At 48.6% G+C, this 13,160-nt stretch overlaps 1 protein-coding gene across 1 annotated transcript; it reads left to right on the forward strand.

Annotated features, from left to right (window-relative positions):
• Positions 1 to 5,036: 5,036 nt before the first annotated feature.
• FOXD1 (forkhead box D1) lies at positions 5,037 to 7,513 on the forward strand. Its single transcript, XM_034440756.3, has one exon. The coding sequence runs from the start codon at positions 5,592 to 5,594 to the stop codon at positions 6,837 to 6,839; it is 1,248 nt and encodes a 415-aa protein (XP_034296647.2). The 5' UTR covers positions 5,037 to 5,591; the 3' UTR covers positions 6,840 to 7,513.
• Positions 7,514 to 13,160: the final 5,647 nt, after the last annotated feature.

A 13,160-nucleotide genomic window follows, 5' to 3' on the forward strand; every position in this document is an offset into this window, starting at 1 on the left:
CAAGGTTTATATAGTTCAGAACTATAAACAAAAAAAAATTGATTCAAATTATCAAAGGCTTTCTCTACATCTGAAAACATCACTGAAGCAACCTTTTTCTTGTGATGAACTTGCCATAATTTTTGTCTCCAGACAGGAGTGAGACAGGCTGAATATGCTTTGTATTCCAGAGTTAACACAGTCCTCTTTCTTATTCCATTGCTATCCAAAGCAACTTCATTTTGTTTTGTTTTTTTAAAAAAATAATCTATCAGACATTTTGAAGGGAGATCAGGTGACTATGATGACCTGAAACAGAGGAGAATATAGCACTGATGAGAAAATTTCAGGCCAATAAACTTTCATTCTGACTCAAGGATGGGAGACCATAAAGGCATTTTACTAAGGCTTTAAAGTTAATGCCCCAAAAAATGTTTTGGGGACATGCAAGTAACACTTGACTGCAGTACCTGTATACAGATCCTTCCCCAGGATCCCAATGCAGCATCTCTAGCACTTCAACAGCAATGAAGAGCAGCTCTAGTAAGATGGCTTCTCTTCCTTGTGAATATACATGACAATGGCCCAACAAATTATATCTCCTTGCAGAAAAGACAATTACAATTAATCTTGAGTTGCTTGGGAAACCTCTTTCATAAGACCCAAGTGCAGAGCAAAGGAGGCTTGGTCAAGTTATTTCAACATTTGAATAATACCATCTCCAGCAGAACAACAAAATAACATTACTAAAACCATGCCTGTAGTTGAAACGAACTTTCCAACCATCTCACAAGTCATAACTCTCTTCTTTTCTGAAACCAGCTTCCTCTGAGCTTGTCCCGTTTTAAAAATGCACCTAGTAAGAGGGTCCTGATCATGCTTACAGGCAGGGTAACTCATGACAATGATGGGGATGACAAGAGTTGGGATCCAAAGCGGGAGCACAATGAGTCTGCAAATTTACCCCCAACTCGATGGGGGCAAGTGATCGGGGGAAGCCTAGGCTACCTTGAAGAAGCAGCATTCATTGCAACCCCACCAGCTAGAGAAAAGGGGGCAACGGCTTTCCGTCAGCGCGGGGATCTGCCAGAGAACATTCAGCCAGTTTAAAATAAGAGTCTTTGAGGCGCTTAGAAGCCTCTGATCGGTTGGCCGGTAGGTGGCATCATTTCTCTACGGAGTCACTCCGGCAACTCCCCGGGCACTGAGGAGGAAGAAGCCTAGGAGGCAGCCACCTCGACGGCCTTCTGCAACCTGGCGCCCTCCGGAAAGTTGGACTACAGCCCGCACAATGCCCAGCTAGCACGGTCATTCGACCGGTTTGCTTGAAGAAGTTTGCTGCCCGAAGATTAGCGGAGGCGAGCACGACACCAGAACCTTGCTCCACACCTACGTTTCCCTCGTCAGACCTGTGTGGGTGAAGGCGCCCACTTTCTTCGCGGTGAGCTTCTGAAGAGTGCGGCCGTCGTTCACTGGGGAGAGGGGAGCCTTCCTTCCCTTTGCCTTGTGGGGGACGAGCTTCTGTTCGTCCCGCAGAGCGATTCACAGTTGCCCTGAGGAAGGAGGCAGTTAAACCATCTTAGATCTGGACTGAGATAGCCGACTTGGGCATCTATTTCAGGTCTGACCTAAGCTGTCCCTTCTGCCTCCAGGGTTGGACCGACGAACGGCCGGGGAACTTTTCAGTTGTCCTTCTCCTGAGGCGCTTCTTCTCTCTTACTGCCGCAGTCCTGGCTCGGTGAAAGGCGGCGACCGGGTCAGAGATGATCTGCCGTTCTAACACGCGAGTCAGTCCAATTCACTCAAGCAGAATCGGCCGCTTCTCTCGCGGGTTAACAGCCCCTTCCTTTCCCACCGCTTTGGAGGGAGCTTAGAAGATGGAAGTCTTTATTTTATGATCAGAGCGCTCAGGCATAATCTCCCCCAACCGTCGGAAGAGAGGAATGGAAACGGACTGAAAGGGGAATGTTGGACGGGTGTATATAAACTGTAACGAATCCAGCCTTCGGGCGTGTCACAGGATCTCCGTTTCTCTCGTTACCGAATAAAGTCGGCGGTTATTTACGTTTCTGGTCCTTTTCGGGTGACCTCATCCTAGGAACAGTGTTTACCACTCGGAATTAACAGGTCTGATACATCCAGTCCGTTGTGCATCCGATGGAAGTGATGCACCTGAGCCACGTAGCTTTAATAAATGTATTCTTTATCCATCTCTCCTCTCTCACCCCCAAAGCCGACTAAATACCTGATCTCTATGGAAATTTCCCCCATTTAGGCTTATTCTTCAGCCAAAAAAAAAAGGTACATGCAATTCCTTAGAAATTAAGTCTTATTTCTGGGGAAATATGCCCAGATGCAAACATTTCCCATGCAACTCAACTCCAACTGAAATATTCTGAAATAGAAGAAAACCGAAATAAAAATAAAATAGTACATACACATGATAGTACAATCTGGTATTACTTACTTACTAGTCATTACTTACTATAACTATCATTAAGTGTTGTCCCTTATGATTCTTGATGAACTTTTCTTTTATGTACACTGAGAGCATATGCACCAAGACAAATTCCTTGTGTGTCCAATCACACTTGGCCAATTTATTCTATTCTATTCTATTCTATTCTATTCTATTCTATTCTATTCTATTCTATTCTATTCTATTCTATTCTATTACCAGAAACTTCAGAAATTGTAAATAGGCAATAAGTCAATATAGTTTTCAGACTTCTAACAAATCATTCCAAATCGTTATTCATTTTTGGGTCATACCCGTGGTTCCTGGGAGGATAGGTTCCTTGTTCAAATATTTAATGATACAATGGAGAAACTGTGGAGGGAATTTGTGTGCCCACTTATTTTTAACAAGATTGCTTGCTTTTTGTTATTTAGTCCAATCTTTAAGGCATGGCTACATTAAAAAGAAGTTTACTAGAGCAATGTAGAAATACATTGAACTAAATGGAATTTCCTTTAGGCTTTAATTTCTTATACATTTATTTGGAAGTAAATCCCAAGAAAATGAATTTGTTTGACTTCCAAACAGTCACAGTAAAGAAGCATGATTAATGTACAAGTTGCCTTATTTTTAGGCATATTAATAGGTATAGTTAATTAATATAATTACTATATATCTATAAACTGGATTGATTTTTATCTACCAGTTGGACTAAATTGAGTTAAATAAAGTATTAAATATATAATTAAAATATACTATTGGAAAGAATGAGAATTTTCTTTCTAATATATTTAAGAACAAAGCATAAGAGTTGCATGTCCCTTAATTTCAAAATCCTTGGTTATACTTTAAGAAGCAGGGCAATTTCACTAGAAGGGATCTTATTAGTATAATTTCATCAAGGAAATTCTTTATTTAGAAAGAGAAAATGGGATTTATTTTTCTTTTTAAAATGGCAAAGAGATTTCTCTAAACAGTCACCCAATCTGAAATGCTACTTATTTTTATGTAATGACCTGTATTTTAAATGCTTTCATAGATGCATAAATACATATACAGGAGGAATGGGAAAGAGAAGTTTTAAAGCATGAAATAATTTCCAAACAAATTTGCTCTAGATGTGGTTGAGTGTACTTAATTACACAGAGACACAGACTCTACAACCATACACCCATACACACACAAACACACACACTGTAATAACGAGCAAAAAGAAATAAATCTTTTGGCCTCCTTTGGCCTTTATTAGCTCTCTCTCCCATCCACCCACCCACATATAAGGGTACACACGCACAGAATATGCGCACACTTCCACACGTTTTTAATTCACCGCCTAAAATAAGCAGGGTGCTTTTTAGGTATGCCCACTCGATAAACTACCCATTCACTAAGAGAGCAAGAAGCAAACCAGCCTCTTCGCCCCCCAGTCCCAGCGAAAGAGCGTTATCACAATGCGGGTCAGGGAAGAGATAGTGGAGAACGGCAAGTAGGTCGCTCCGCCTGGCGGCGCGTTGGCGACAGCAACCCAGAAACTCCGGCCCTCTTCTGCCTTTCAGACATCACGGCGACCTTCTTCAGCTGCAAAAGCGCTAAACGGCCCAACGACCGCGGGGCTCTCTTGCCCGGGGATGATGAGCCTCTCTAAAGCCTTTACTTCTGAGGAGAAGCGTTAAGGATTGGAAAATGCATACAGCCCTTTCATTCTTTTTACCAACATTAATTTATGCCCAGTGGAGGCTTTGGGGGCGGAGAAAATAAAAGAGAAACAAGAGAGAGTTTAGAAGTTGGTCCGTCCCCATTGAAGCGCTCATTATCAAATCATGTTTAAAAAAAAAAAAGAAAAATCCCACTGGCTTCAGGCATGTTATATTTTTCAACCGCTTCGCCTTTCAGTAAAGTTTCTTGTCTTAATCTCGGCGGAGCGGAAAAGGCTCCGCTGCCAACGACCGAGCCGGGCTCCACGGTCAGCCCGCCTGTCTCGAGGTGTCCTCGGGAGGTCGGAGCAGAGATACTCCTGGAAAAAGGTCCAGTCTGAAGAGAAGAGACCCGTCTACACCTCCTCGGCCGAAGCGCGCCCCGCGGAGCACAAGGAGACGAGGGAAAACTCGGAATTACAGTTCACTAAATCCCGGACAGGGTTTCCAACCACCAACCACCCCGCCTTCTGCGGACCTTGCAGGGCAAAACCCCGACTCGGGCTTTCATTTCTCGGCTTCCCAGCGCATAAAAATGTGGCTTGGCGAGCATTTCTTCGGCTCCCCCTTTTCCCACCCACTCCCAATTTTCTCCCCCCCCCCTTCCGTTCCGTGCAGCGCTTGGAGAGTTTTCCTCAGATTTTGGGACCTGCCGGAGGGCAACCCTGGAGTTCGGATCTCTTATGTTTAATTCCAAAGCCTTTTCTCTCCGCCCCCTCCAGCTGAAGAAGAAACCAAATAACAACCGCCCGCCATTCCGAGGGAGGGGGAGGGGAAAGGCGAAGGAAAGTCTGAAGCGGGGAAGCAGCCCGGCCACAGTCCGGTTGGCGGCGGGGGGGGGGAGTAGGGAGGGGGCAGAGGAAGAGGAGTTCCCGAGGGCGCCCCTCCCCCCCACCCCAAGATATCCAGCGGGGCTTTTTATGCCCGGAATGAGGCTCCGGTTTTGCCGCCTGGTCTCTTTTCCCTCACTCGGACCGCGCTCCCCTCACACACACACACACACCCCGTCACATCCCGCCGCTCTTTTTCAGGAATCTTTTCCCGGTTGTGGCGCTGACGTTGGGAGCCATGTGACTCTCCGCTCCGCTCCCCGCCCCGCCCGCCCGCGGGAGGAGAAAAGGCCATCCCCTTTGGGCACGGCCTCAGCCTGGCCAAGCTCCTCCGCGGGCTCCGCTGCTTTTGCCAGCCTCCCCGAGAAAGGGTCGCGGCGGCTTCCCCCCGCAGGGTTCATTCCTAACTGAGGGGGAACGGCGGAAAGGGAGCAAGCTCCCGGCTCGCCCACCCGCCGGAGAAGCCAGCCCATCGCTCCGGCAAGCCAACTCCGGCTGGCGGAGGAGCTGCCGGGCGGGCCCTTACCGGCGCGCTCGGCTGACCGGGGACCGACACCTCCCGCGCGGGCAGCTGCCCCGCCGCCTCCCCGCCCGCCCGCCCGCTGCGCCCATGCCCGGCTCCGCCAAGCGATGACTCTGAGCGCGGAGATGTCCGCCGCCGCCTCCGCCTTGGCCGAAGAGACAGACATCGACGTGGTCGGGGAGGGAGAGGACGAGGGGGGCGGCGACGAGGACGAGGACGACGAGGAGGAGCCCCCTCCCCGGCGGCCCTACGACGAGGAGGAGGAGGAGGACGAGGCCATCTCGCTGCCCAGGTCCCCGGGGGGGCGCGCGCCGGCAGGGTCCCCCGGCTCCGGCTCGCCCTCCTCGCCCTCCTCCTCGTCCTCGGGCTCCCCCTCGCAGCCGGGCCCCTTCAGGGCGGCGGGCGGCGGCAAGAGCAGCCTGGTGAAGCCGCCCTACTCCTACATCGCCCTCATCACCATGGCCATCCTGCAGAGCCCCAAGAAGCGGCTGACGCTGAGCGAGATCTGCGAGTTCATCAGTGGCCGCTTCCCTTACTACCGCGAGAAGTTCCCGGCCTGGCAGAACTCCATCCGCCACAACCTGTCGCTCAACGACTGCTTCGTCAAGATCCCCCGCGAGCCGGGCAACCCGGGCAAAGGCAACTACTGGACGCTGGACCCGGAGTCCGCCGACATGTTCGACAACGGCAGCTTCCTGCGGCGCAGGAAGCGCTTCAAGCGGCAGCCGCTGCCGGCGTCCGACCTGCTCCTCCGCGGGCTCGAACCCTCCGCCGCGGCCGCCTTCCTTCACCCGCCGCCGCCCGGCGCCCAGCCGCCGCCCGGGCACCCCGGCCAGCCCCCCGCGTACGCCTACGGGCCTTACAGCTGCGGCTACGGCCTCCACCTCCAGCCCTACCCCGCGCCCTCGACTCTCTTCGCTTTCCCGCCCCAGGAGAGGCGGCCGTCGGCGTCGGGCCCTGTCCTGCCACCTGCTCTGCCTTCCCTCCTGGGCCCGGCCGCGGCGGCGGGCCCGGACCTGGCCCGGACTACCAGTTTCAGCTACGCGGCCCAGTTGAGCCCGTCGCTGGCCGCTTCATTGCAGGCGGCCGCCACCAAGACCCCTTCAGCCTTGGCGCGCTCCCCGTTCTCCATTGAGAGCATCATCGGGGGCAGCGTGAGCCCCGGGCCGGGGAACCGCTGCGGGTCTCAGGCCGCGGGGCTGCCGGTCCTGGCGCGAACTTTGATGGCCTCGCCGTCGCCTTCGCCCTCGCTGACCTCTCCCGCCGTGGCCGCCAACGCCTCTCTGGGAAGTCTGCCCCCCGCGCCGGCCTTGGGCAGCGTGGAAAACTGCGCGGCCAGGATTTCCAACTGCTAGCTTGCCTGGGCCGCCAGCCTCGTCTTGCCTTCGGCTTTGGAGAGCAACGACGCGGAGAGACCTTTCCGGACAGATCGACTCGCTGGTTGGTTCCTCTGCGCCCTTTTTTTTTCCTGGCTTGTTCTCTGGCCTTCCGGTTTGCTTCTTCTTCCGTACCTCTATTTATGCAAAGCCATTTCTTCCATGCTGCAGAGACAGATGGCAGAGAAACGGTCCGAAGGTCTCTGCTTTGAAAACAGACGCCGCCCTGTCCCCCCTTTTCAAATATCTCCTTTTTAAAAAAAAAAGTTTTATTTGCTTTCCGTTGCAGAGCTCGCTGGGTTCCCCCAGGAAGGAAGGGGGGGGGGTTAACATGGGACTCCAGCGAAAATGTTGAGGGAGTCGTCGTTTGCAGCTCATTTCCCTCCTTCCCCCCCCCCCCCACGCCCCGGTACTTTTTATGCACGGAAAGATCAAAATGTTTACATAGAAGAGATTGTCATTGTTTTAACCTGGGGTATGTATGAATGGAAGGCGCTCTGTCTTTTCAATTTGTATTTTATGTATATTCTTTATCAGGATTATTGTTAGGACTGACAAGTTTTATTGTACCTTCCATTTTTTTTAAAAAAAAAAACACTTTTTTTTTTTACATATTTCCGTAAATAAAGCAAATGATTTTTCAAGAAAATAAATCCCGCTATTGGCTTTTAGGGCTCCAGGTCTTTAGTGTTCTGCCCTGTGAAAATGTATTTGTAGTTCTAATTTTATCAGTATTTAGGCAGATGAATAAAAATAAAAATAACAAAAAATAATAGCAGCAAATGTTTTCGCAGAGGAGGTTTGGTTCTCAAGATTTAGCCATAACTTAATCCAGATGAAAGGTCACTAAATCTTATAATATTTCCATGAGATTAGCAACTTTGATATGAAGTTGTACATTCCCCTTTCCTGCAGTTGGTCTTCAATAATCCCATAGGCTCATAGTTGAAATCAGTGGGACTTCCTTTGTACTTAACTGTAAAACCAATAGGCTTATGGTGATAGACCGAAATTTAACTACCTCATGCCTTGATCTACCCTGGTAGAAAACATTATAGCCTCAGCAGACATAGAATAATATTTTTGAGTTTTTCCTAAACAAGTAACTCAAAGGGTAAGGAATAACCAAAGAAAACAAGGAGCTCTTTTAGTGATGGATAAAGTCTGGTAGCTGTAAGCTATAATCTTCTCTAAGGACAATGTTGTGTATTTGAAGCAAATGAATGTAAATTCTTTCAAGGATTTCAGAGTATAATGAATTTGGCAAGCTGATCACATTTGTCTGTGTCCCCCACCAATCTATGTGATAGATTATAGATGAGGGGCACCCATGTATGGGTTTAGCATTTTAAAAACGCAAATAATGCAGATATATGCCTATCTTCCCGGCATTCATATTTGAATAGAAGCATGCATGCATAACCAAATAAAAAAAAAAATCCAGTTAAACAGAGTTGCCTTAATGTGCAGACAAATATTCAACACTTACTATATTGCTTTTAAATATATAGAAGTATAGAAAATACTTTGAGCTGATCTGACATTTTGAAAGCCGATGAGCAGTTAAAACAGCAGATTAAAAAAAATCTTAGTGTTGCTAATTATAGGATAAATATAGTAACTTGTCTGATGTATTAATTTTGAAATAATTTTCAGTTCAGACAAAAGGAACCTAAAGAGTCTGCATATACCCAGATATATGCTATCTCTACAATATTTTGGTTTTAAAAAAAAAAGTTAAATCTAACAGAAATTTTAAGGAATGCTGAAACCATATTCCTAGTTATGTCCGCCTTAAGGAAGAGTAATCATTATTAATTTGTAAGGCATATTTGAATACTGTTCCATTCCATAGTATACTGTAAAGGAGTAGCACATTCCTTTGAAAAAAAAACCTTATATAAATAAATGCTTCATGTGTTCTTTTCCAGAAAAAAAAATACATCTCACAGAATGGCAATGACTGTTTAATAGCCAGGTATGTGGGAACTCTGCTGAAAAATTTTGTATTATCTCATTAAAAACTTGATTGCACTATAGAAAGCAGGTGCTTAGCAGACAAACAGGAAGTTAACACCTCTCTCCTGAAACTCACTCACTTTAGGCATAACTATTAAGGACTGTGGTGCCTCTGACAAAACTCACCTGTAGAACCCTGGATCTGGCTGCCTAGCTTGGATCTACTTTTCCTAAACTGTTACAATCATTTTCTCAGTCCCTGAAACTCTTACCTAGATTTTTTGTTATGTGTTAATTTGTTGTTCTCAGTTAATGTTTCAATTTGAAGGCAATGCAATTTATTTGTCAAAAAGTCCTGGTGGATCATTTCAAAGTGCTGGCAACTCTTCTCTGCATTAATATTGTTTGGTTTTCCTAAGGATTCAGAATGCGGCAATCCGATTTCTTGTCTTGGCAGCAAATAATCAATGTGTCTATATTTTTTTTAAAAAGCCAGATTCTCTCCTCAAAGATATAAACAAAGTGATTTCTAAATGAATTTCCAAATTTCCTACAAATTCAGGAAGCTATTCTGATCTTTCATTTAGTAACTAATCTCCAAATTGTCATTTGTTCAAAGTTCTCCCAAAAACGATGGTGAGTTGGGGAGGTTTTGCGAGATGTATGTTTGGAGAGGTGAGAGACCAAGGCTGAAGGAGAAGCAAGTATTGCTGCGTTTAGAGGGCTTTTCTCTCCTGGGTGCGCCTTCTTCCCGGACAGTTAAGGGGTCAGCGGTGCTCTCTCCCTTCTTGACCGTTTCGTATCAGCGGTGAGTGGCACAGCCCGCGGTTGAGGCTTGGTCTGAAGGTGAGCTGCTCCAACACCTCCGTGTTTGTTATAGCCGGACTTCTCTGGGGGATGCTCCGCTTTGCGGCGGCGACCCCTGCCCTTCCCTTGGAGCCCCTGCCCTTGCTGGCCTGCTCGAGGCCGCGGCCCTGGGAAGAAAGGGACTCCCGCACAAAGGGCCCATAGCGAAGCGGGCAATTCAGTTCGGCGGATCAGATGCCGAGATTAACAAACCCGGATTGTCTCTGACGGGAGTCCGAAGCGGCTGGCTGAAGAGGGACCCTGCTCCGGTGCAGATGGAGCTCCAAGTCCCCTTCGGGGCTTTGAACGCGCAGCCACAGGAGCGCTGCTGCGTTGCGGAGATCAAGCCGAAACCCTGGGCTGAGAAACAAACGGGGCGAGGGAGGGGGGCTGTCTCCCCACCCTTCCTCCTCCTAATCTTTTTCTCCCCAAACTACAAAGTGTGGTTTTATTAATAAAAGACGCTCCCTCCCCCCTCCCACCCCCAGGTTCCAGGGAAGAATTAGGAGGGAATGACTTGGCGAAGGGAGAGCTAATGTTTCAGTTCGTGGCCCGCAGAAGGACCACACAAAAAGCCCCGTCTTCGCTGATGGGCTATTATGTCGCGTTGTAATCTAAGGACCGAGTTAACCAAATGTTATCTATTGGAAACGTAATGAAGCCCTGATGTACGCGGCCGGGTTTTTCCCCAATGCCACACACGCTGCCGCTTAACCAGCCATACCTCCACAGCCGCAGAGCTGCTATCTCGCCGATGCATCTCTCTTCGCTTTCTTTTTTTCCCCAAGGAGGGGAAGGGGCTGGCTCGGTGATTCGATTCTTTGCGGTTCGGCTGGGGTCTTTTTCTCCTTTCTCGTCCTCAAAGATTCCCCATTAGGTTTTTTTTTTTTACCTTTAATCCTAGCTCATCCCTGACCCCAGGCATGGTGGTTTTTTCTTTTCTTTTCTTGCAAAAACCAAAGAAACCAAGGGGCACTTCCTTGTCAGTTAAATGCTTCAGAATCGTGATGGGCGCCCGGGTTTGCTGTGAGCAAAAATAGACTTCTCTGAAGGGGTAGGAAGGAGCCACAGGCCCTCCTGATCTGCGACGCCTGAAAAGCTGCCCGAAAAGCTTTTGGAATATGTAGTTTCGTTTCGTTTCTTGCGATCCAACTCGCCACTTTGCGGGGTGTCAACTTCCCAACGCGAAAATGTTCTAATGGAACAAGATAGTTATTATTTATTCCAAGCGGAAATGATGGAGCAAATAGCCGTTTATCTTATTTGCATTCTCACTATTTCGGATATTAATGGGTTGATATGAATAAAGGGATTATAGTTTTCCCCTCCCTCTCCTCCATTCTAACTCCATAAATCTTTCTCTCGGAAAAAGGAACCTGGTTATTTTCCGCATAGCTTTTTTCTAGAGTTTGTAATGAATATGATGGCAAGTGGATGGTTCTTTTTTAATCTTAATCCTCCACCTGCCCATCTTCCTCCCTCCCTTGGTGGTTCATAAATCTACCGCCACTTTTGAGGGTCGGGTTTTCTGGCTCTGGAGCTGATTAAACATGGAAATCAACTTCGATATCTCGGTGCCTTGCAGATATGTGCCTTAAATCTTGCTTCCTCGCTGAAACCTTACCCCGACCAGTTTGAGTGAAGCGTGGGCGTCACATTGGGCCGGGAAGGATCCGATTCCATGGCCTTACTCCCGTATCCATCCCTGCCGGCGGATCGGTTAAAAGAGGACTGCTTCTCCGGAAAAGTAATAGGCCACGGACCTGCGCCTGTCGGTGTTTTTCAGCCTTTAATGCCTAGATCCCATCAGTCACAGTAAATGCTGCAAGTACCCGGGGGGTGGGGGTGGGGGTGGGAGGGACAGAGAGCGAAATAGAGCTCATGGCGACCACCTCTCTGGATTTATGTGCCCATAACTCAGTCTTGCTTCCCTTAAGTGAGTTTCCAGCAGTCTACGCCTACCTCCAGCTTTCCGAGGTGCACTTATGGTTTCTTCACTTTTATTGGACTCCACTTTTTTTTTTATGCTTTCAGCAGGTAAATCCAGGTTGTGCCAAATGCAGTTATGATTACACTATTATTACACTACATGCATTTTCTAGCCTCAGATTAAACTCCAGTTATCACTTTAATACAGACTCAGAGCTAATCTCTTTCTCTCTTTTTGTTGTTGATGTACAGTAAATTAATCATCGCCCTAGCGTGGTCAGGCTACATTTTATACCAGTTTATTTGGAAGTAAGTTCTGTTTCATTGAAATTGCAATTAACTAGATAGAAAGGTGCTCTGGAGAAGCATTTTGGAAGTTAGGGTTCTTTCGACTCGAGTGATTATAGCGTCACCCAGTCATAGCGTGGGGTCATAAAGCTGGTCAGTGACTGGGAAATGGGCTCAGCGACGGCTGGGTGGTGCTACAAAATACTCGGGTAAAAATGAGGGAGTGGGCCTCTTCCCCAGTTTAAACCAGCTGATTCCGCAGCAGGACCAGATCGCCGGCTGCGTTACCTTTGGGTTGACCTGCATCCCCCTTGCATGTGAGTTCCCAGCCCTGAGGGAGACACCCAGACAAAGCCCCCTCTAGTACTCCACCATGGACATTTGCATAAGCAACTCCACAAGCAAGTCCTTCAGGAAGAAATAGGATTCGCTGCAGGCCTCGCTGCCCTTTTGTGCCCTCCAAACCTACTGCTTACTGAGGCTGCCTCCTTCTGGCCTCGGTCTTCTGTTCTGTTCCGTTCCGTTCCGTTCCGCGGAGGCCAGCTGCTTCTGGCCCACGGGAAAGAGACCCTGGTTACACGGAGGAAAGCAAGGGCCGAATCCGCTGCGTTAAGACGCTTCCTCGCTTTGTTTTCCTTTAAGCTGAGCCCAGCAAAAGAAGCCGAAGGCCGGGTACCGAAAGAGAGATCTGAGGGCCTGCGGAAGCCAGTTTCAAACCAACAGGTCGCAGATGACGAGCTCTCGGCTCTTGCTCGTTTCGCAGAGTTGCCTGCTCTTCCCGCGAACTCGGTGTCCTTTTGGGGCCTCCATCCCCTTCCAGGGGAAAGTGGTCGGTTGCGTTGGAGCAAAACCCTCCGAGCAAGCGGCCAAGTCCTGAATTTTACTCTTTAAGGTGGGAAGCGGCCGAGGTGGAGCAAGGCAGGCCAAAACCCAGCGAGTAAAAGTCCAAAGCCCGGCTAAACTGCAACGGCGAGAAGAAATGGGGCTTGCGGGAAGCTGACCGGGGCTCTCTCGCGTGAGGGTCGCCTTCCCTCCTCCGCTCGCTCCGTCCGGGGCTGCGCCCTTTGTGCGCCTCTGCCGAGGAGCTGAGCCCTGCTCGTGCATGGTGATCTGAAGCGCTTCTGCTTTCGCTGGGCTGGAGGGATCTTTGGACCAAGGAAAGAGAGGCGCGATTGGGATGTAAAGGTCGCTGCCACAAGACCTGAGAGGGGATAGCCGGCTTCCAGGCCTGAGTGGGTCTGCGAGAAAGATCGAGGCCTTCTCTGGCTTGCTCACACC

The sequence above is a fragment of the Pantherophis guttatus genome, chromosome 2 (assembly GCF_059756535.1).
Source record: "Pantherophis guttatus breed Tessera chromosome 2, ASM5975653v1, whole genome shotgun sequence".
Taxonomy (NCBI): domain Eukaryota; kingdom Metazoa; phylum Chordata; class Lepidosauria; order Squamata; family Colubridae; genus Pantherophis; species Pantherophis guttatus.